At 52.4% G+C, this 23,587-nt stretch overlaps 1 protein-coding gene across 1 annotated transcript in view; it reads right to left on the bottom strand.

Annotated features, from left to right (window-relative positions):
- Positions 1 to 23,587, bottom strand: part of ACTR3 (actin related protein 3) — a 61,581-nt gene that overhangs the window by 29,066 nt on the left and 8,928 nt on the right. The window contains exons 3-7 of the mRNA XM_075316962.1: positions 12,519 to 12,643; positions 12,316 to 12,426; positions 12,120 to 12,215; positions 11,935 to 12,042; positions 10,974 to 11,117 (exon numbers count right to left, since the gene is read on the bottom strand). Of these exons, the coding sequence (XP_075173077.1) occupies positions 10,974 to 11,117; positions 11,935 to 12,042; positions 12,120 to 12,215; positions 12,316 to 12,426; positions 12,519 to 12,643 (584 nt within the window). The remainder of the gene's footprint in view (positions 1 to 10,973; positions 11,118 to 11,934; positions 12,043 to 12,119; positions 12,216 to 12,315; positions 12,427 to 12,518; positions 12,644 to 23,587) is intronic.

Raw genomic sequence — 23,587 nt, 5'->3', positions numbered from 1 at the left:
GCCTGATGCCGCAATGCCCAGGACGCACCCACGGCTCTGGTAGAATGGGCCTTCAGTCCAGATGGAATCGGAAGCCCAGCAGAACGGTATGTGTGAAGAATTGGTTCCTTGATCCACCGCGCCAGGGTGGATTTGGAAGCTTGCGATCCCTTATGCTGACCAGCGACTAGGACAAAGAGCGCATCAGAACGGCGTAGAGACGCCGTGCGAGAAATGTAAATCCTGAGTGCTCTCACCAGGTCCAACAGATGTAAACCCTTTTCAAATTGGTGAACTGGATGCGGACACAAAGATGGCAAAGTGATATCCTGATTGAGATGAAAGGAAGAAACCACCTTGGGAGAAAACTCTGGAATTGGACGCAGTACTACCTTGTCTTGGTGAAACACCAGGAAGGGAGATTTGCAAGATAACGCCGCTAGCTCGGACACTCTTCGAAGAGACGTGACCGCCACAAGAAAAACTACCTTTTGTGAAAGCCGAGAAAGGGGAACCTCTTTCAAAGGCTCGAAAGGCGGCTTCTGGAGAGCAATGAGAACCTTGTTCAGATCCCAGGGTTCCAATGGCCGTCTGTAAGGAGGAACGATATGACAAACTCCTTGGAGAAACGTGCGTACTTTAGAAAGCCGTGCCAAGCGCTTCTGAAAGAATACGGATAGCGCGGAGACTTGACCCTTAAGCGAGCTAAGCGACAAACCTTTTTCCAACCCAGACTGCAGGAAGGAAAGAAAAATTGGCAATGCAAATGGCCAGGGAGAAAACCCTTGAGCCAAGCACCACGCTAAGAATATCTTCCACGTCCTGTGATAGATCTTAGCTGAGGATGGTTTTCTAGCCTGTCTCATTGTGGCAACAACTTCATGAGATAAACCTGAGGCCGCTAGGATCCAGGACTCAATGGCCACACAGTCAGGTTCAGGGCCGCAGAATTCAGATGGAAAAACGGCCCTTGAGACAGCAAATCTGGACGGTTTGGTAGTGTCCACGGTTGGCCTACCGTGAGATGCCACAGATCCGGGTACCACGACCTTCTTGGCCAATCTGGAGCGACGAGTATGGCTCGATGGCAGTCGGACTTGATTTTCCGGAGAACTCTGGGTAACAATGCTAGAGGTGGGAACACATAGGGGAGTCGGAATTGCGACCAATCCTGAACCAAGGCGTCTGCCGCCAGCGCTCGGTGATCGTGAGACCGTGCCATGAAAACCGGGACCTTGTTGTTGTGCCGTGACGCCATCAGATCGACGTCCGGCGTCCCCCAGCGGCAACAGATCTGCTGAAACACGTCCGGGTGAAGGGACCATTCTCCTGCGTCCATGCCCTGGCGACTGAGAAAGTCTGCTTCCCAGTTTTCCACGCCTGGGATGTGAACTGCGGATATGGTGGACGCTCTGCTTTCCACCCACGTCAAAATCCGCTGGACTTCTTGAAAAGCTTGGCGACTGCGTGTTCCCCCTTGGTGGTTGATGTACGCCACCGCCGTGGAATTGTCCGACTGAATCCGAATCTGCTTGCCTTCCAGCCATTGTTGGAAGGCTCGCAGGGCAAGATAGATTGCTCTGATTTCCAGAACATTGATCTGCAGGGTGGACTCTTCCTGAGTCCACGTCCCCTGAGCCCTGTGGTGGAGAAACACCGCTCCCCACCCTGATAGGCTCGCATCCGTCGTGACCACTGCCCAGGACGGGGGAAGGAACGACTTTCCCTGTGACAATGAGGTGGGGAGAAGCCACCAACGCAGAGAGTCCTTGGCAGTCTGAGAGAGGGAGACAGTCCTGTCGAGGGACGTCGATTTCCCATCCCATTGGCGTAGAATGTCCCATTGTAGAGGGCGCAGATGAAACTGCGCGAACGGGACTGCCTCCATTGCTGCTACCATCTTTCCTAGGAAATGCATGAGGCGCCTCAGTGAGTGCGACTGGCTCTGAAGGAGAGATTGCACTCCAGTCCGTAGCGAGCACTGCTTGTCCAGTGGAAGCCTCACTATCGCTGAGAGAGTATGAAACTCCATGCCAAGATAAGTCAGAGATTGGGTCGGGGTTAGATGAGACTTTGGAAAGTTGATAATCCACCCGAAACTCTGGAGAGTGTCTAGTGCCACCTTCAGACTGTGTTGGCATGCCTCTTGAGAGGGTGCCTTTATAAGCAGGTCGTCTAGATACGGGATGACCGAGTGACCCTGCGAGTGCAGAACAGCTACTACTGCTGCCATGACTTTGGTGAAGACCCGGGGGGCTGTTGCCAGACCGAAAGGTAACGCTACGAACTGTAGGTGTTCGTCGTGTATGACGAAGCGTAGGAAACGCTGATGCTCTGGTGCAATCGGCACGTGGAGATACGCATCTTTGATATCTATTGATGCTAGAAAATCTCCTTGAGACATTGAGGCTATGACGGAGCGTAGGGATTCCATCCGGAACCTCCTGACTTTTACGTGTCTGTTGAGCAACTTTAGATCCAGGACGGGTCGATACGATCCGTCCTTTTTTGGGACCACAAACAGATTGGAGTAAAAACCGTGACCTTGTTCCTGAAGAGGGACGGAGGTCACCACTCCTTCCGCCTTTAGAGCGGCCACCGCCTGCAACAGAGCATCGGCTCGGTCTGGTGGTGGAGAAGTTCTGAAGAAACGAGTTGGCGGACGAGAACTGAACTCTATCCTGTACCCGTGAGACAGAATATCCCTCACCCAACGGTCTTTGACGCGTGACAGCCAAATGTCGCCAAAGTGGGAAAGCCTCCCACCGACCGCGGGTGTGGGAATCGGAGACCGCAAGTCAGGAGGACGCCGTCTTGGCAACGGTTCCTCCGGCTGTCCTTTTTGGGCGTGACTGAGACCTCCAAGAATCTGAGCGTCTCTGGTCTTTTTGAGTCTTTTTTGACGAGGCGAATTGGGACCTGCCCGGTCCTCGAAAGGACCGATAACCAGACTGACCCTTCCTCTGTTGGGGTTTGTTTTGTCTGTGTTGCGGTAAGGATGAGTCCTTACCCTTGGAGTGTTTGATGATTTCATCCAAACGCTCTCCAAACAATCGGTCACGAGAAAAAGGCAAATTGGTTAAGCACTTCTTGGAATGAGAATCTGCTTTCCAATGTCTCAACCACAGGGCCCTACGCAAAACAACGGAGTTGGCTGACGCCACTGCCGTGCGGCTTGTAGCGTCAAGAACAGCATTAATCGCGTACGACGCGAATGCCGCCATTTGCGAGGTCAATGGTGCTACCTGCGGGGCAAATGCACGTGTGACTGAGTCGACTCGCGCAAGCCCGGCTGAGATAGCTTGGAGTGCCCATACGGCCGCAAAAGAAGGCGCTAATGACGCTCCAATCGCTTCATAGATGGATTTCAGCCAGAGCTCCATCTGCCTGTCAGTGGCATCTTTAAGTGCCGCTCCATCTTCAACTGCAACCAAGGATCTAGCTGCAAGCCTGGAAATTGGAGGATCCACTTTTGGACACTGGGTCCAACCCTTGACCACCTCAGGGGGAAAAGGGTAGCGTGTATCTTTAAGCCGTTTAGGAAAACGCCTTTCAGGATAAGCGTGGGGTTTCTGGATTGCGTCTCTAAAGTCAGCGTGGTCCAGAAAAGTGCTTAATGTACGCTTAGGGTATCTGAAATGGATTCTCTCGTGCTGCGAAGCTGACTCCTCTACAAGAGGAGCTGGTGGGGAAATATTTAACATCTTATTGATGTTAAATATAAGATCATTAACTATGGCGTCACCATCTGGTGTATCTAGATTGAGAGCGGTCCCAGGATCAGAATCCTGATCAGTTACGTCCGCCTCATCACCCATAGATTCATCTCGCTGGGATCCTGACCATTGAGATGAATGTGAAGGCCCGTCATAGCGAGCCCGCTTAGGCTGCCCGGGGCCATCGTCCGAGTCAGAGTCTTCACCCTGAGGTGTATATGCCCGTCCCGGAGCTTGGAGCTGAGGGGGACCAGGGGGCAATGATTGCACAGTGTCCGTGGCCTGAAGTACAGGCCTAGCTCGCAATGTGTCAAGAATTTGTGACATAGTGAGAGACATTCTGTCAGCAAAAGCTGCAAACTCAGTTCCTGTCACCTGGACAGCATTCACAGGTGGTACACCCTGGGTCACGTCCAGCAGAGGTCCCGACTGTGCAAGCGCCGCAGGGGCCGAGCACTGCACACAATGGGGGTCCGTGGAGCCTGCCGGTAGAAAAGTCCCACATGCGGTGCAGGAAGCATATAATGTCTGTGCCTTGGCACCCTTGCGTTTTACGGACGACATGCTGCTGGCTCTCTGCAATGTGAGAGAGTCTATAGCCAAAGGGCGACCAGCGCTATGTAATACCAAGTATTTGTAGAAACAATATACTAAGAATACTACTGGCACAAGAGGGGGTGAGCCCTGAGGGCTGCTTACCGCCCGCTGAATAGCGGGTAAGAGGCGCAGAATTCCTTGTCTGGGTCTCCCCGGCTCCCCTCTGCAGCTCAGCGTGTCAGCAGGAATGGCTGCCGGCGTCTGTGGAGAGGGGCGGTCCGTGGGAGTTCCCAAACAAAAGTGCGGGAAACAGTGTCCCCTCTGTGCCGATTGTGAGGGCTGGAGTATGTAAAAACGACTCCAGCCCTCGGCGCTGATGCACTGGCCAGCGTCCCGCCCCTCTCCTGACTGGCAGGTCTGGGGGCGGGAACGAACGGAAGCAGGCCGCAAAAGCCGGGGACTCGAGTTATCAGCGCGGCCGCCGTAAAAGCGCGGGCCGCGCTGAAGTCCCCGGCGCACCACAAGTGCCAGCCGCGCCGCAGTCCCAGCGGCCGGCGTGACCGATTCCCAGAAGTGGCCAGCGTCCCGCCCCTCTCCTGACTGGCAGGTCTGGGGGCGGGAACGAACGGAAGCAGGCCGCAAAAGCCGGGGACTCGAGTTATCAGCGCGGCCGCCGTAAAAGCGCGGGCCGCGCTGAAGTCCCCGGCGCACCACAAGTGCCAGCCGCGCCGCAGTCCCAGCGGCCGGCGCGACCGATTCCCAGAAGTGTGCCTGCTTCAGCGAAGCTGAATGAGGCCATGGCACAAGCGCCGTAGCGCTGATGTCCCCCGGCGCACTACAACACCCAGCATGCTGCGGTGTGAGCGCCAAATGCACGGGGACACAGAGTACCTTGAGGAAGCAGGGCCATGTCCCTGATGTACTCCGCTCCATCCAGCATCTTCTCCAGGGGCTGTAGATGGAGCACGGTCTCAGTGCCTGGAGACCAGTAAATCCCACTTCACCCAGAGCCCTGTAAAAAGGGATGGGGAAGGAATCAGCATGTGGGCTCCTGCCGCCGTACCCGCAATGGGTACCTCAACCTTACAAACACCTCCGACATACAGTGGGGTGAGAAGGGAGCATGCTGGGAGCCCTGTATGGGCCCTCTTTTCTTCCATCCGACATAGTCAGCAGCTGCTGCTGACTAAAAACAATGGAGCTATGCGTGCGTGTCTGACCTCCTGCGCACAAAGCTAAAACTGAGGAATCCGTACTCCTACGGGAGGGTGTATAGCCAGAAGGGGAGGGGCCTTACACTTTTAAGTGTAGTTCTTTGTGCGGCCTCCAGAGGCAGTAGCTATACACCCACTGTCTGGGTCTCCCAATTAGGAGCGAAAAAGAAAACGTTTATCTGGTAAGCGTGGTGTTTCTGAACTGCGTCTCTGAAGTCAGCGTGGTCAGAAAAAGTACTCAATATACGCATGAGATACTGAAAAAGGATTTCTCCTGCTGTGAAGCTGACTCCTCCACTGGGGGAGCTGAGGGAGAAATATGCAACATTCCATTGATGGACGCTATAAGATCATTCACTATGGCGTCCCCATCCGGTGTATCCGGATTGAGAGCGGTGTCAGGACCAAAGCCCTGATCAGCTACGTCTGCCTCATCATACAGAGAGTCGTCCTGCTGGGACCTTGACCAGTGATGAAGCCGAGTGTCGTACCCAGCGAGCTAGCTTAGGCTGTCTGGGACTGCCGTCCGTGTCAGAGCCTTCACCCTGGAATGCCTGGGACCCCCCCCGGAGTACTGAGTACGTTCCAAATGAGGGTGGCCAGGGAGCATTAATCAAGATTGCCCATGGCCTTAGTAGAGAATCTCCGTCCCTGTCCCTGGACAGGGTTCACAGGTGGTTTCTTTGGCCACTTCTAGTAGAGACCCCGGCTGACCAAGTGCTACAGGGGAGCATTGCCCACAATGGGGGTCAGTGAAACCTGCCGGTGGAACAGTATCACATGCAGGAAAAGCAGCATAGAAAGCCTGTGTTGCTTTTTTGCTGCTGTATTCTAGTCATCTATGCAATGTACAACATACAAGCATAAACACTTCAGCACATGCAATACAAGCAGCATAGAAAGCCTGTGCCTTGGCACCCTTGCTTTTTTGCTGCTGTTGTCCAGCCATCTAGGAGAATATAGCCCAGAGTAGCGACCGTACAGTGCAATGTATAGCATACAAGCATATATACAAATGAACACTTCAGCACATGCAGTACAAGCAGCATAGAAAGCCTGTGCCTTGGCACCCATGCTTTTTTGCTGCAGTTGTCCAGCCCTCTAGGAGAATATAGCCAAGAGTAGCGACCGTACAGCGCAATGTATAGCATACAAGCATAAGTACAAATGAACACTTCAGCACATGCAATACAAGCAGCCTAGAAAACCTGTGCCTTAGCACCCTTGCGTTTTTGCTGCTGTTATCTCGCCATCTAGAAGGGCATATAGCCAAAGATAGCGACCTACAGTGCAGTGTATAGCATACAAGCAGAAAATACAAATGGACACTTCAGTATTTAGTGGGGTCAGCACTTCAGGTGCTGCTTACCGCCCGCCTATAACGCGGGTGTGTGGTCGCCAGAGCCCTGTGTTGGTTGCCCAGAGCATGTCTCCGTTCCCCAGCTCGGACTGCGTGCAGGAATGGCTGCCGGAGTCCTTCTCCAGCTCGTGTGACGAGGGGCGGGCCGTGGGCGTGCCCCAGACAAGAGCGGGAAACTGGCGTCCCACTGTGTCCAGTGAAGGGGGCTGGAGAATGCAAAGCAGACTCCAGCCCTCGGCGCTGACTGTCTGTACAGCGTCCCGCCTCTCCCCTGACTGGCAGGGCTGGAGGCGGGAACGAAACGAAAACTAGGCCGCAAAGCCGGGGACTCGAGTAATAAGCGCGGCCGTCCATGTGCACGGCCCGCGCGGAAGTCCCCGGCGCACCACAAGTCCCAGCCGCGCCACAGTGTAAAAAACACCCAGCAACGGCCGGCGCGGCAGTTCCCAATACGTAAAGTCACTCAGCAAAGCTGTAGTGACTAATAGCACGAGCGCTCTGCGCTGTTGCCCCCGGCGCACTAACACTCCCAGCAATGCTGGTGTGTGTGTGCGCGCTTGCCCGGGGACACAGAGTACCTTAATGTAGCAGGGCCTGTCCCTGACGATACTCAGCTCCATATCCAGCAGGTTCTCTGGGTCTGTGGATGGAGCCCGGTCTCAGTGCCTGGAGACCTGTAAGATCCCACTTCACCCAGAGCCCTGAGGGGGGATGGGGAAGGAAAACAGCATGTGGGCTCCAGCCTCCGTACCCGCAATGGGTACCTCAACCTTACAAACCGCAAGTGGGGTGAGAAGGGAGCATGCTGGGGACCCCATATGGGCCCACTTTTCTTCCATCCGACATAGTCAGCAGCTGCTGCTGACTAAACAGTGGAGCTATGCGTGGATGTCTGACCTCCTTCGCACAAAGCAGAAAACTGGTGAGCCAGTGATCCCACTGGGGGTGTATAGCCAGAAGGGGAGGGGCCTTACACTTTTTAGTGTAATGCTTTGTGTGGCCTCCGGAGGCAGTAGCTATACACCCAATCGTCTGGGTCTCCCAATGGAGCGCCGAAGAAATCCTTGTCTTCTTCGTATTGAGTAGGAGTCCCATTATAGAGCTTTCCATCTTGACAAGGAGTGCTGCAGGTTGTAAAATAGGGTCCATTTGTGTGTGTGGGGGGGGGGGGGGGGAGGGGGAGGATTTCTGCTTTCCTGGCACCTCAGAGGCTCTGCCAATGTTACAAGACACCCGCAAACCAATCCAGCTAAATCTGCCCTCCAATATGGCGCTCCTTCCCTTCCTTCACTTTGTACTGTGTCTGTTTTCCAAAACATATGCAGTATTTAATTTTTTTTTTTTATGCCATTCACCGTGCGGTAGAATTGATTAGGCGGCTTTATTCCCCAGATCAGTACAGTTTAGAGTGGATGCTGCCCACATAACGGATGCTGCTCCTCATGGGGGGGGGTGGGGGGGGTGGGCCCCACATAGCGGATGCTGCTCTTCATGGGGGGGGGGGGCCCACATAGCGGATGCTGCTCCCCCCCAGAGTGGATCCAATCACTGAGTAGTCTTCCAGTCTCTTCCGCTGGGCAGCACGAGCAGTCGTATTCAGAGAAGGATGAAGGCGCCATCAATCGCTTCCCCAGTTTCTTCCATCTTTTACTCTGAACATCTGATGGTAATGGATACCATCCAGGGGAGGAGGACGGCCCTTTGATATGACAAATTTCCTTTTTAACGTCGCTCTGATGAAGGACTAATTTCCGGTAATACGGAAGGAGAGTCTTCCACCACCGTTTGGGCAAGCTTTCTCTGCATAGAGAAAATTCTCTGTTTTTTAGTTTTTGCCTTCGTGGCCTAAAGAACATGAATAACACAGTCCATATGGATTACACAAGGTGAAGGCACTCCTCTCAGCCATGGAAAGTACCGTGCTAGGTTGTCTGTCCCCTTGCCCCGGCTCTTCCATGCTGCACATCCCTTGCCATCAGTAAATGGAGGAGCAGGAGGGGAACATCGCCCGATGACACTTTGCTCCAGACTATCTTCCGAATCCAAAAGTGGCCGGTAATCAGCGCCTGCACGTCACCAACTTGGCGTGACGTCATTCCTGGAAAGCCTCCGAGTTAGTCATCCTCTGAGCACAAAAGCACTTAATATTTGTTGCAACCACTCTCTCCTCTCACCAAAGGCAACGACATCGCGCATCACAGCTGTATCCAGCCACAACTTTCAAACACGGAAACAGCCCGCCGGGACTATTCTGCAAATGGAACTATGGCCAGATAAGGGCATCTGAGGGCCACGGACAGCCGCCAAGTCCATGGCCTGTTGACTGTCCCATAGAAGAGCCACTCAGCCGCAATCCCCTATCGGACAACATTAGAAGTAGCAGTGGGATGTTCCTAACACACCTAGACACCTCGTCACTGCCGGAGAAACTTGCTACACCTCAAAGATTGAAACGAGGAATCCCAACTAGTCTCGGAGCTGTCCCCCAAAAGGAATAGCAAGCCCCCAACATGCAACAACGGTGATGTGAAAAAAACCCAAACACAATACACAGATAAGCAAAAGGTGAGGCCCGACTTACTAGATAGCACAGATAACTGATTGTGGCCAGCAAAAAAAAAAAAAAACCTTCAAAAAAAAAAAAAAAATACCAAACTCCCACTATATCAGGTACTCGTGCCAGACACTTTAAACGGAACTGCAGATATAATGGGAAGAGAAAAAAAAAAATCAAAAAAAAAAAAAAAAAAAAAAAAAATCACAGAACAAATATTCTATGGAATAAGCAGAAACACCCTAAAGTGCAATTCCAGAAATTAAGTACAGAGACTAGTAAACTTATCTGGAGTAGATTCAGGCACAGAATAAAAATGGGAGAAACTGACGGGAAAACTCCCAGCCATCTTCAGAAGCAGCAGGAAACTTATAATTGGCGACAGCCAGGCAGAAACAGTTCTCCTAAATACACTAGGTTGATCTGCAATAGGGCTGCCTGGATTCCTAATTAATTCCAACACCTGCTTGTGTCACAGATTCAGACTCAGCTTCATTACCATTCCTGGCCACCAGAGGGAGCTCCACACCAGCACCCAATCGGATGACATTCACAACACTAAGGAACCCAGCAGACTGATCAGAGATCAAACAGCATCATGAAAACCAACGAACACAGCATACAGCTCAGGGATAAAGAGGAAAACAGTGTAAGGCAGTGTAATGCACATCAACATTATTCTGCTGCACTGCCGGATCTGGCACAAATGAAGTACAGTTCTACACAGTTCACAGGCATCGTGGCAAACGCCAGTCACATACTGTCCCATGCTCCGGTTACATGACCACTGGAGCTTGCCACGATGCCAGTGAACTGTACCGCATTTGTGCCGGATCCGGAAGAATACCACTGATGTTAAACCAGCCTTAGGTTATAAAGAAATAGTCCAAGCTCTGAACATTTTAGAGCACTGTTCAATCATCCTAAAATGGAAGTACAGTACAACCGAGACTGACTTCCAAGAAGGAGAGCACTAACGAGAGAAGCAGCCAAGAGGTCCATGGTCACTGGAGGAGCCACAGAGATTACAGCTCAGGGGGAGAATCTGTCCACAGGATGACTATTAGTCCCAGACTCCACAAATTTGCTCTTTACGAACTGGGCAAAATGCTGAATGTGGTGGAAACTAACCTTGGACGTCACCCTGAAAACCCCATATCCACCTTCACACATTGTGAGGGCAGCATCCTGCTGAGGGGAGTCTTTTCTCCAGCAGGGGCAGAGAAGCCGGTCATAGGTGATGGGTGGCACCAAATAGGCAATAGCAATCCTGCAGGAAAACCTGTTCGAGGCTGCAGAGGACGGGAGACTAGGGGTTCACCTTCAAGCAGGACAATGACCCAGGGGCTGAATACAAATGCAAGAGGAAGGTGATCCTACAGAGTACTGACTCCGGGGGTGAAATACTACTGCCTGTCACAATATCAGAACCTCAGGTACCATTTCCTTTACACGTCACAAATACATTTTATTCTGTGTGTTGTTTTTTTTATATAAAATACATTTAAAGTTTGTGGGTGCAATGTGGAATAAAAAAATATGTAGTTGTATGAATACTTTTCCAAGATATTGTACTTTTAGTAGACAGAGGGATGATACACAGCATCTTGTACCTTTACAGCTTTGGCAGTCTCCAGAGACTGCTCCGGGGGGATTCCCACTTCCCGGTCTCGGAGGAGCTGCTGGATGAAGTAGGTGATGTCCCGGCCAGCGATGGGGATGTGCTTGATGCAGCTTCCGATGACGTAGCCTTCAGCCTGTGTGGCACAGACAAGCCGAGCTCAGACCTCGCTGCCATTACAGCGAGAAGCCGCACTTAGGGTGCTTTCACACATCCGGATTTTTGCTCTGCGGCACAATACGGCGTTCTGCAGAAAAACCGCAACCGGCTTTTATAACGCCGGTTGCGGTTTTTTTTTGCATAGACTTACATTAGTGCCGTATTGTGCCGCAGGGGCTTGCGTTCGGTCCGGTTTTGGCCGCATGCGGCAGATTTAGCCGATGCGGCGGCCGGATCGAACGTCCCCTGCAACGTTTTTTGCTCCGGCAAAAAACACCGCATCGCGCCGCATCCGGCCGCCGCATGCGGTTTTTGCCACTGCGCATGCTCAGTAGCATGCCGCAACCGGAAAAAAACGGACGGGCCGCATGTAAAAACTTATGCAAAGGATGCGGTGTTTTCGCCGCATCCGTTGCATAGTTTTCACAGCCGGATTGAGCCGCAGAGCTCAAACCGGATGTGTGAAAGTAGCCTTACCGATTCCACACAGCGTCTGATGGGTGTACAGGGACCCATTGTCTGCTCGGGCACAAGACCTGGGCAAGACACTGGCTTCATGGGGCACTGTTAAGACAATTGCAGGGAAAGATCAGAATGGTGACCATTAGTCTCCACACACCTTTAGTGGGTTCTATTGGAGGTCTCTCAGGGTTCTCCTCAACCTCTTGTTAAAGGTTGTGCACTTTACAGTCATAAATGAGAAGGATTCTGGTCGGAACAAGTATGAAAGACTTGGCCGCTAGGGACCAAGTAGCCATGTTCCTCATGACATCCAGGGGCTGGCAGGTACTCACCACCGGAATTACATGCGTCACACCATCACCACTGTCGATAACCGTCCCGGTCAGTGTGCGCTCACCGACTTGTCTGGACGTCCAAGAAGCAGCCAAAGCAAGTACAGCCTGAAAAAGCCGACTGGAGATTAGGCTGTGCACCAAAATGATGACATACCACACATCAGGACCTCCAGCCCACTCACCTGAACCGCTATATATAAGCCAGGGACATTGAAGGACTCAAACATGATTTCAGCCGTGTACTCCCTGTTTTCTGGAGTGTTCAGAGGTGGTTCAGTCTACATAGAGAAGAGAATCACAGAACAAGGAGGGGAGAGGGGGCACCGGTCCGAGCCCCCCAGCAGGACCACAAAACGCTGCCGGCTCAGATCTACTCACCAGGAGGAAGTAGTGGTCTTCAGGCTCAGCTCGTAGATACTTGAAGATCACTTGCTCCATGAATCGCTCCATGAGATCCCAGTCCTCTACGATGCCATGACGGATCGGCCACTGTGAAGAGGAGTGGTGACAAGGAGCTGACGTGATAAAGTTGTGCTGCTCAGGTCGCCTCTGAGAAGTACCGGCGCCCGCACACATCATACCTTTGTGGCATACGTGGGTTTATCTATTGCCTCATCTCCGATGTAGAAGTCCAGGTCGTCCACGCCCTTCATCAGACGTCTCTGAGCTTGGTCTCCGACCTTGGCAGACTCCTTTATGGCGATACCTGTGGACGATGCAGACGGTCACTAGAGGCTGCACAGCACTGTAAGGCCACTGCAGCCTGATTACTCTCTCTGGTCCTACCGTGTTTCCCCGAAAGTAAGACAGTGTCTTACATTCTTTTTACCCCCAAAAGTGCCACTATGTCTTACTTTCAGGATATGTCTTATATTGGAAAAAATCCCACAGCAATCATAGTATCATAGTTTTTAAGGTTGAAGGGAGACTCTAAGTCCATCTAGTTCAACCCGTAGCCTAACATGTTGATCCAGAGGAAGGGAAAAAAACCCCAATGTGGCAAACAAGTTCCAATGGGGAAAAATGTCCTTCCTTCGTCCACATCCGGCAATCAGACTAGTTCCCTGGATCAATACCCAGTCATAAAATCTAATATACATAACTGCTAATATTACATTTTTCAGGAAAGGCATCCAGGCTCTGCTTAAATGTTAGTAGTGAATCACTCATTACAACATCATGCGGCAGAGAGTTCCATAGTCTCACTGCTCGTACAGTAAAGAATCCTCGTCTGTGATTATGATTAAACCTTCTTTCCTCAAGACGTAGCGGATGCCCCCGTGTTCCAGTCGCAGGCCTAGGTGTAAAAAGATCTTTGGAAAGGTCTCTGTACTGTCCCCTCATATATTTATACATTGTGATTAGATCCCCCCTAAGCCTTCGTTTTTCCTGTCTTGGTATTGCAGCCCACCCATTCCTCTAATAATCTTGGTAGTCTTCTCTGCACCCTCTCCAGTTCAGCTATGTCCTTCTTATATATCGGTGACCAGAATTGTACACAGTATATAAGTGCGGTCGCACTAGGGACTTGTACAGAGGTAGAACTATATTTTTTTCATGAACACTTCTACCTCTTTTAATACATCCCATTATTTTATTAGCCCTGGCAGCAGCTGCCTGACACTGGCCACTAAAGTGAAGTTTACCATCCCCCCATACACCCAAGTCTTTTTCTGTGTCTGTTTTACCCAGTGTTCTACAATTAAGGACATAATCATAAATGTTATTTCCTCTACCCAAGTGCATGACCCTACATTTATCTACATTAAACTTCAATTGCCACTTCTCAGCCCAATCCTCCAATTTACATAAATCTCCCTGTAATATAAAATTATCCTCCTCTGTATTGATTACCCTGCAGAGTTTAGTATCATCTGCAAATATTGAAATTCTACTCCGCATGCCCCCAACAAGGTCATTTATAAATATGTTGAAAAGAAGCGGGCCCAATACTGACCCCTGTGGTACCCCACTATGAACTGAGACCCAGTCCGAGTACGTACCATTAATAACCACCCTTTGTTTCCTATCACTGAGCCAGTTTTTAACCCAGTTACACATATTTTCCCCTATCCCCATTATTCTCATTTTATGTACCAGCCTTTTGTGTGGCACCGTATCAAAAGCTTTTGAAAAGTCCATATACACAACATCCACTGCATTTCCCTGCTCCAGGCTTGAACTTACCTCTTCATAGAAGCTGATCAGTTTGACAGGATCGATCCCTCATAAACCCATGTTGATCCTCTGTCATAAGGTTATTTTTCTTGAGATACTCCAGTATAGCATCTCTCAAGAAACCCTCAAGGATTTTACCAACCGTAGAGGTTAAACTTACCGGCCTATAATTTCCCGGCTCAGTTTTTGTCCCCTTTTTGAATATTGGCACCACATTTGCTATGCGCCAGTCCTGCGGTACCGACCCTGTTATTAAGGAATCTGAGAAGATTAAAAATAATGGTCTATCTATCACAGAACTCAATTCCTGTAGTACTCTGGGGTGTAGCCATCCGGGCCCGGAGATTTGTCACCCTTAGTGATTTCGAGGCGGCGGCGTACTTCCTGCTGGGTTAAGCAGGTAATATTCAAGGATGAATTTATGGTATCACTGGTCATGTCATCTGCCATGGCATTTTCTTGTATAAAAACCGTAGAAAAAAAAGTCATTCAGCAGGTTGGCTTTACCCTCATCCCCTTCCACCATTTCACCAAGACTATTTTTAAGGGGGCCAACACTATCGCTTTTCAGTTTTTTACTGTTTATGTAGTTAAAGAATATTTTAGGATTATTTTTACTTTCTCTCGCAATGAGTCTCTCTGTCTCAAACTTAGCTAACTTAACTTGCTTTTTACATATTGTCACGAACCACCGGGGGGGGGGGGGTCACTCAGAAATCCCCCGCGCTGGCTACCAGTACGTCACAATCGGGGGGTAACAAGTGGGGGGTCACCCCTCCTTTATACCTCCCGACCGACAGACAGAGCACGTGACGCGCTCTCTAGCGTCCCTCTTATAGTCAGGCCAATTATGGAATTGCCCGACAATAAGCAAGGAGGCCGCTATACTACTTATGCCGATTATTGAAGGGTCCCCAGTGAGAGTAGGGTATATATTCCCCCGACCTCCGCGGGCGGAATATATAAAACCTCCCCGAATCTCACTGGCCTCCCCACAATAATCCTTGGCACAACTCGCTGCCACCAACCGCTTCACGGTAACTATTAGCCGAACACACAGACGTGGGATTCAAGATCGAGATAACAGAACAGCCCAAGATTAATTATATAATTTAATCAGCCTAAAGCACACTAGAAACTACAATATATACAATAGGGAATCTACAGAATATACATAGGTCAGAGTACAGTTACAGATAAAGCATGGTTTACAAACAGGTATGCAATTCAATCAGTTACCTTGTGCGTCTGGCCACAGGGGGGCGCTGTAGACCAGGTTTCTAGGAACTCCCACAGATGTTTCCTGCACGTGACCCCCAGCGAAAGAACACTGGAAAATGGCCGAAGTAGGGTTATCAACCTGGGCAAATCCAGGTCCCCTCCTACCTTCGTGACCTCAGAGGGAGCACTGCTCCACCCCTGGCTGGAGTTATGGACAAAATCCACAACATGGAATATGGCCATAACTTGGCCTGGGAGCGTCGTAGGCGGACGCCAATGCTCTCATTGTGACAGTTATGAATTTAGCTACAGAATGAGAGGACTCATGACTTGTCTACTAGTTCCCCATTGGCTGATATCACGCCTGGGGTATTTCCCAAGCTCCCGCTCCCATAAAAAGGGTGTGCCAGCATCGTCCGCATGCGGAGACACCATTTTTATGGTTGCCATATTTATCGGAAATATGGCTTGCGAGATATGAACCATTTTTTACTGGAGTCGTTCTGTCTGGATACTTCCAAGCTTGCTAATTAGATAGCAGCTCCTACCACAGGGTCACGGCAGGGAGTCATCCTGTGTCCATTGTTCCCACATCACCTAATTTCCATATCATAGGAGATGGCCATGGGATCTGACACCTTCACAGATGCTGGACATTGAGGACAAGAAGGGAGGGGGGCACTGCCAGGGAGTGATGAGCGATTATGACTGGAAGTCATAATTCATCTTCATATCCCGGGATTTGCCTCACACCTCCCCCCTTTTGAGGGCGCTAGGGGGCAGCACACTCCGGTGTTCCCCCGTGCGCCCGTCCGCGACCTCTCCTTGTCGGGACAGCCCGTCTGCGTTACCGTGGTCACGGCCCCTTTTGTGGCGAATGGTGAAGTTGTATTGCTGGAGTGCAAGGCTCCATCGCAACAATCGCCCATTCGTCCCAGAGACGGTGTGCAACCAGCTGAGGGGATTGTGGTCCGTCTCCACGATGAAGTGGCGCCCGTATAGATAGGGTTGCAGACGCTGCAGGGCCCACACTATGGCCAGGCACTCCTTCTCCATCGTGGAATAGGCCACTTCCCTTGGTAACAGCTTCCTGCTCAGGTACAAGACTGGGTGCTCTTGGCTCGCAGAGTCCACCTGGCTGAGCACCGCACCGAGGCCAAAGTCACTGGCGTCGGTCTGTACTACAAACGGCCGCGTGAAGTCGGCTGCCTGTAGCACGGGCGGGCTGGACAGGGCGTCCTTTAGGGCCTGGAAGGCTGTCTCGCAGTCCACTGTCCAATCGACTGCAGAGGGCAGCTTCTTCTTGGTGAGGTCCGTCAAGGGCTTTGCCAGGCTACTATAGCATGGAACAAACCTCCTATAGTACCCAGCGGTCCCCAAGAAGGACATCACCTGCTTCTTGGTCCTGGGGGTGGGCCAGGATGCGATGGCCTCCACTTTCTCAGGCTCGGGCTTCAGTGTTCTCCCGCCTACCCGGTGACCGAGGTACTGGACCTCGCTCATGGCCAGCTGACACTTTCCCGGCTTGATGGTCAAACCTGCCCGGTGGATCCGCCTGAGCACCTGTGCTAGATGCTCTAGGTGGTCCTCCCAGGTGGGACTGAAGACGGCAATGTCATCTAGGTACGCGGCCGCGTACCCTTCAAGTCCCTTGAGCAGGGTGTTGACCATCCGCTGGAAAGTGGCAGGGGCATTCCTCATCCCGAATGGCATCACCGTGGACTCGTATAGTCCAAATGGGGTAATAAAGGCAGAGCGTTCCCTGGCCTTGCGAGTCAGGGGGATCTGCCAATATCCCCGGCTCAGGTCCATGATGGTCAGGTACTGAGCCCCGGCCAACTGATCGAGCAGGTCATCGATGCGTGGCATTGGGTACGCATCGGCGACCGTGACAGCATTGAGCCCCCTGTAGTCCACGCAGAACCGAGTGGTTCGGTCCTTCTTAGGGACGAGGACTACAGGCGAGGCCCAAGCGCTGTTGGATGCCTGGATCACCCCCAGCTTCAGCATCTCGTCAATCTCCTGGCGCATGTGTTGCTGCACCTCCAGGGAGACCCGATATGCTGAACGCCGGATCGGGGGATGATCCCCAGTGTCCACGTGATGGACAGCCAAGTCAGTCCTTCCGGGCTGGTTGGTAAACAACCCCCGGAAGGGGAGGAGGGTGGCCCACAGCTGGGACCGTTGGTCCTCCAAGAGCTGGTGGCCAACCTCCACATCCTCCATGGATCCGCCTGCCCTAACCTGGGCTAGCATATCCAAGAGGGTTTCCGCTTCTCCCTCCTCGGGCAGGTTGCACACGGGGAGCGCACATGCCTCCCGCTCATGATGTGCCTTCATCATGTTCACATGGAAGGGCTTCCGCCTTCCACGGGCAGGGTCCAGGGTGACCAGGTACGTCACAGGGTTGAGCTGCTGGTACACGAGGTATGGGCCTTCCCAGGCTGCCTGAAGCTTGTCCTGTGGTACGGGGACCAGTACCCACACCTTTTGACCCACTTGGTAGGTCCTCTCACAAGCGTTCTGGTCGTACCAACGCTTCTGATCGGCCTGGGCTTGAGCCATATTGTCGTGTACCAGTTGCGTCAAGGCCTGCATTTTGTCCCGGAAGCGCATGACATACTCGATAACCGACACTCCAGGGGTGGCCAAATCCCCTTCCCAAGCCTCTTTCACCAGAGCCAGGGGGCCCCGCACACGTCGCCCGTACAGGAGCTCAAACGGTGAGAATCCTGTTGAGGCCTGTGGAACCTCCCGGTAAGCAAATAACAGGTGTGGGAGATACCGCTCCCAGTCACGCCCATGGGAGTCGACCAACATCTTAAGCATCTGCTTTAAGGTGCCATTAAACCGCTCGCACAGGCCATTAGTCTGTGGATGGTACGGGCTGGCCACCAGATGTCGCACCTGGACTTGCTTACAGAGGGCCTCCATCAGCTGGGACATGAATTGGGTCCCCCGGTCAGTGAGCATTTCCTGGGGAAAACCCACTCGGGAGAAAATCTCCAGCAATGCGGTGGCCACCTTGTCAGCCCGAATGGACGACAAGGCCACTGCTTCTGGGTACCGGGTGGCATAGTCCACTACCGTCAGTATGAAGCGTTTCCCGGAGCTGCTGGGGATGGCCAGCGGGCCGACCAGATCCACAGCCACCCTCCTGAAAGGCTCATCGATGATGGGCAGAGATACCAGTGGGGCTTTGGGGCGTGGCCCCGCCTTCCCCACTCTCTGACAGGTTTCACACGAACGGCAGTAGGCAGCCACATCGGCCCCCATTTTTGGCCAGTAGAAATGCTGGTTTAACCTGGCCTTGGTCTTAGCGATCCCTAGGTGTCCGGCCATCGGAATCTCATGTGCGATCCGCAACAACTCCGTCCGGAACGGATAGGGTACCACCAACTGTCGGTCCCTGGGCCACGCCTCCGGTGAACCCTGCTGGACCGTGGCCCGGTACAGCCGTCCTTGGTCCCAGACCACTCGCTCCGGGTCCGAGTCCGAGGGAGGCTGTGCCGCCTGCTCCTTAAGAGCTTTCAGGCTGTCGTCAGCTTCTAACGCTGCCTGAAACCCCTGACTAGATGTGGCCAGAATCGACGAGACTGTCACATCTTCAGTCAGTACCCCGGGACCTGTGTCCTGGCCTCCACCTGACTCGGCTGCCACTTGGTCAGAAGGGGAAGAGCTATCGGACCTCCGGGAGGCCCCTTGGCTTCCAGCACTCCCACTGCGGGTGACAGCGGCCACAGCCGCTGCGACCGTGGGTCGTGCCTGCTCCTCCTCCGTTCCTGACCAAGTCGCCGGTTCAGGCAGACCTACCTGGCTTCCTGACACCCCGGTTGTGGGGGAACCATGCACCGAGATCTTACCTGGGAGCACTTCCGCTCCTGGACCGGCCCCAATCTCACCTGCCTGTTCCCCTCCTGCAGCAACAGAACCCCGCTGTGAAATCTCTGGGGACCCCACATTTGCTGTGGTAGCCCCCACCCCACACACTGGTCCTCCCCCTGCAGCACCCTGCTCTCTGCTTATCCCTGCAGAGGGCAGCAGATCCCAGCTCACAGGCTGATTACTTGTAGAGGCATTGTCACACCTTTCTCTGACCCCCTCCCCTGTCACAGCTGCAGCTGTGTGTGTGTCTATGGTGTCTGTGCAAGCAGAAATATCAGAGTTCACTCCCCCCTCTCTCACATCATTCATAGATAACACATTAACATTGTCAGGAGTCATGTCCGTACTGGCTGAAGGTTCAGCCCTTGGTGGGGGCCCAAACTGGGAGGTTATCTGCCCCAAATCTGTCCCAAGTAGCACGTTTGCAGGGATCCGATCAGTTACCCCCACCTCCCTCACCCCACGCCCCAGTCCACATAAATGTCAGCAACAGGCAGCGCCGGGTCAATGCCTCCAATCCCGGAGACAGCGAGGGTTTTTCCCGGGATCAAGTCTTGGGGGGACACCATGTCAGGCCGCACCAGAGTCACCTCCGAGGCGCTGTCTCGCAGTCCTATGGTCACAGACCGGCCGACGGTGACAGGTTGGAAGCTGTCCAGGGACCTACCACCACCCCCACCCACACAATACACCTTGGGCGGCCCTTGGGACGGGGACGGAGCCGGGGCCTTGGGACGCTGAGGGCACATGGCCTTGAAGTGTCCAGGTAGGTTGCACTGGTGGCACCGTCTTGGTTCTGCCACGGGCCTGGAGAGGGGAGTTGAGGGGGACACCCCCTGCAGTCTAGGGGCAGTCGCAGAGTTCATCTTACCCCCTCTCCAGGTGCTGCTGGTGGCTGCTCTCCTGGCCTCAGGAGCCCGATTGTTGGTGTAGTCATCGGCCAGGGCAGCTGTAGCCGTGGACCCCTTTGGCTTCTGGTCTCGGATGAACTGGCGGAGATCCTCAGGGCAGTTCCACAAGAGTTGCTCCGTGATGAACAAGTCCAGGATCTCCGGTCCGGTGGAAAGCTGCAGGCCTTGGGTCCAGTGGTCGGCAGCTCGGGCAAGTGCCCGCCGGTGGTCAGCCCAGGAGTCCTTTGGTCCCTTTTGCAGGGTCCGGAACTTCTTGCGGTAGGACTCTGGAGTGAGGTTGTACTGTTGGATCAGGGCCCGCTTGATGGTGTCGTAGCCCTGATCTGCCTCAGCAGGCAAGTCCCCAAGGATATCCAGGGCCTTACCCCTTAGACGGGGGGTCAGGTATTTGGCCCACTGATCCTTGTCCAGATGGTGCTGCAAGCAAGTCCGTTCAAAAGCAGTCAGGAAAGAGTCCAAGTCTCCATCCTTCTCCAGCACTGGGAAGTCCTCAACACGGACCTTTGGAAGTTTGGTGTTTTGAAGGTCACATGTGGCTGATGAGGGCCGGAGCTGAGCTAGCTGCAGCTGGTAGTCACGGTCTGCCTGTCGCTCTCGCTCTTCACGCGCTGCCTGCCGCTCCGCAGCCTCACGCGCTGCTTGCCGTTCCGCAGCCTCAGCGTCACACGCTGCTTGCCGCTCCGCAGCCTCAGCGTCACGCGCTGCCTGTCGCCCACGCTCGGCCATGAGTATCTCGTAGGTATCCCGGTCTCCAGCCATAAGCCTGGCCAAGGCAGCTTGAAGGAGGGCCTCTGCACCTCTCAGGCCGGAGGGATTGGCAAGTGGTGATCTGCGGCACGCTGCAGAGCCAGGTGATTCACTGTCCATTGCAGAGCGGAGGGCTGGCATCTGGCTCGTTGAGGACCCTTGGGTGAGCTGCTCCTCATCTTGTCCAGCAGTGCCAGGTTGTGCAATGTCCTCTGCAGAGCTGTTTTCTGGCGTCGAGCTCCTGGAGGACTCGTGGGCAACCTCCTCATTACTGTCCACAGCACCGTCCTCCCTCTCTTCGGCTCCTGCTTTAGCATTGGCCAGTTGCATAGCTCTGCTCCTGGTGCCATCAGCCATTCTTGCAGACTTTTGGTCACTGACACAGAACTGACACCCGATGCCTCCACACACCTTACAGTATCTGCACTCTGACACTCTAGTGTTGAGCTAGTCTGAAGACCCCAGCAGCCACAGCTGCTGCAGGCAGTCTTTAGTGTCTGGGAGTATGGGTCTCACACTCACACACACTATTATCTCGATCCCACCGCTATGCCACGAACCACCGGGGGGGTCACTCAGAAATCCCCCGCGCTGGCTACCAGTACGTCACAATCGGGGGGTAACAAGTGGGGGGTCACCCCTCCTTTATACCTCCCGACCGACAGACAGAGCACGTGACGCGCTCTCTAGCGTCCCTCTTATAGTCAGGCCAATTATGGAATTGCCCGACAATAAGCAGGGAGGCCGCTATACTACTTATGCCGATTATTGAAGGGTCCCCAGTGAGAGTAGGGTATATATTCCCCCGACCTCCGCGGGCGGAATATATAAAACCTCCCCGAATCTCACTGGCCTCCCCACAATAATCCTTGGCACAACTCGCTGCCACCAACCGCTTCACGGTAACTATTAGCCGAACACACAGACGTGGGATTCAAGATCGAGATAACAGAACAGCCCAAGATTAATTATATAATTTAATCAGCCTAAAGCACACTAGAAACTACAATATATACAATAGGGAATCTACAGAATATACATAGGTCAGAGTACAGTTACAGATAAAGCATGGTTTACAAACAGGTATGCAATTCAATCAGTTACCTTGTGCGTCTGGCCACAGGGGGGCGCTGTAGACCAGGTTTCTAGGAACTCCCACAGATGTTTCCTGCACGTGACCCCCAGCGAAAGAACACTGGAAAATGGCCGAAGTAGGGTTATCAACCTGGGCAAATCCAGGTCCCCTCCTACCTTCGTGACCTCAGAGGGAGCACTGCTCCACCCCTGGCTGGAGTTATGGACAAAATCCACAACATGGAATATGGCCATAACTTGGCCTGGGAGCGTCGTAGGCGGACGCCAATGCTCTCATTGTGACAGTTATGAATTTAGCTACAGAATGAGAGGACTCATGACTTGTCTACTAGTTCCCCATTGGCTGATATCACGCCTGGGGTATTTCCCAAGCTCCCGCTCCCATAAAAAGGGTGTGCCAGCATCGTCCGCATGCGGAGACACCATTTTTATGGTTGCCATATTTATCGGAAATATGGCTTGCGAGATATGAACCATTTTTTACTGGAGTCGTTCTGTCTGGATACTTCCAAGCTTGCTAATTAGATAGCAGCTCCTACCACAGGGTCACGGCAGGGAGTCATCCTGTGTCCATTGTTCCCACATCACCTAATTTCCATATCATAGGAGATGGCCATGGGATGTGACACCTTCACAGATGCTGGACATTGAGGACAAGAAGGGAGGGGGGCACTGCCAGGGAGTGATGAGCGATTATGACTGGAAGTCATAATTCATCTTCATATCCCGGGATTTGCCTCACACATATTTTATTTAATTTTCTATAATTATATAATGCCTCATCACTACCTACCCTCTTTAATTCTTTTAAGGCTTTCTGTTTTTCTTTTATTGCTTCCCTTACAGCTCTATTTAGCCACAGGGGTTTCCTCCTATTTCTAGCATGTTTGTTCCCATAGGGTATATTTTCTGCACAAGCCCTATTCAGGATGCTCATAAAAGTCTCCCATTTGCTTTGTGTACTTTTATTACTTAGTACATCATCCCAGTTTATTGCACTAAGATCATCTCTCAACCGTTTAAAATTTGCTTTCCTGAAGTTTAGTGTCCTTGTAGCCCCTCTACTAGACATCTTACTAAAGAATACATGAAAACTTATTATTTTGTGATCACTATTCCCCAAGTAACCCCCAACTTGTATATTTGATATGCGGTCTGGCCTATTGGTTAGTACAAGGTCTAGTAGTGCTCCCCCTCTTGTGGGGTCCTGTACCATTTGTGAAAGGTAATTATCTTTCATTGTTATCAAAAATCTATTTCCTTTGCTGGAACTGGAAGTTTCTGCTCCCCAATTTATATCAGGATAGTTAAAGTCCCCCATAATAATTACCTCTCCGAGACTCATTGCTTTATCAATTTGCTTTATGAGGAGATTCTCTACCTCTTCCATAATATTCGGCGTCTTATAACACACCCCCTTATAACACAATCGCAGCAAGTCTCCATGCAATGTACCGTATGGGGACTTGCCGCGATTGCGCTCTAAGTGTACCGCAAGTTAAGGAAACTTAACCACCAGCGGCTGCACATGAGGGCACTGAGGCTGCGTGATTTTGTATGTTGTCCATGGTCCTGATGGACCACGGACAACATTACTGCAACATTTCAACATT

Source organism: Anomaloglossus baeobatrachus, chromosome 7 (assembly GCF_048569485.1).
Source record: "Anomaloglossus baeobatrachus isolate aAnoBae1 chromosome 7, aAnoBae1.hap1, whole genome shotgun sequence".
Classification (NCBI taxonomy): Eukaryota; Metazoa; Chordata; class Amphibia; order Anura; family Aromobatidae; genus Anomaloglossus; species Anomaloglossus baeobatrachus.
The sequence above is the reverse complement of the archived record's forward strand: the minus strand, read 5'-3'. Positions and strand labels throughout refer to the sequence as shown.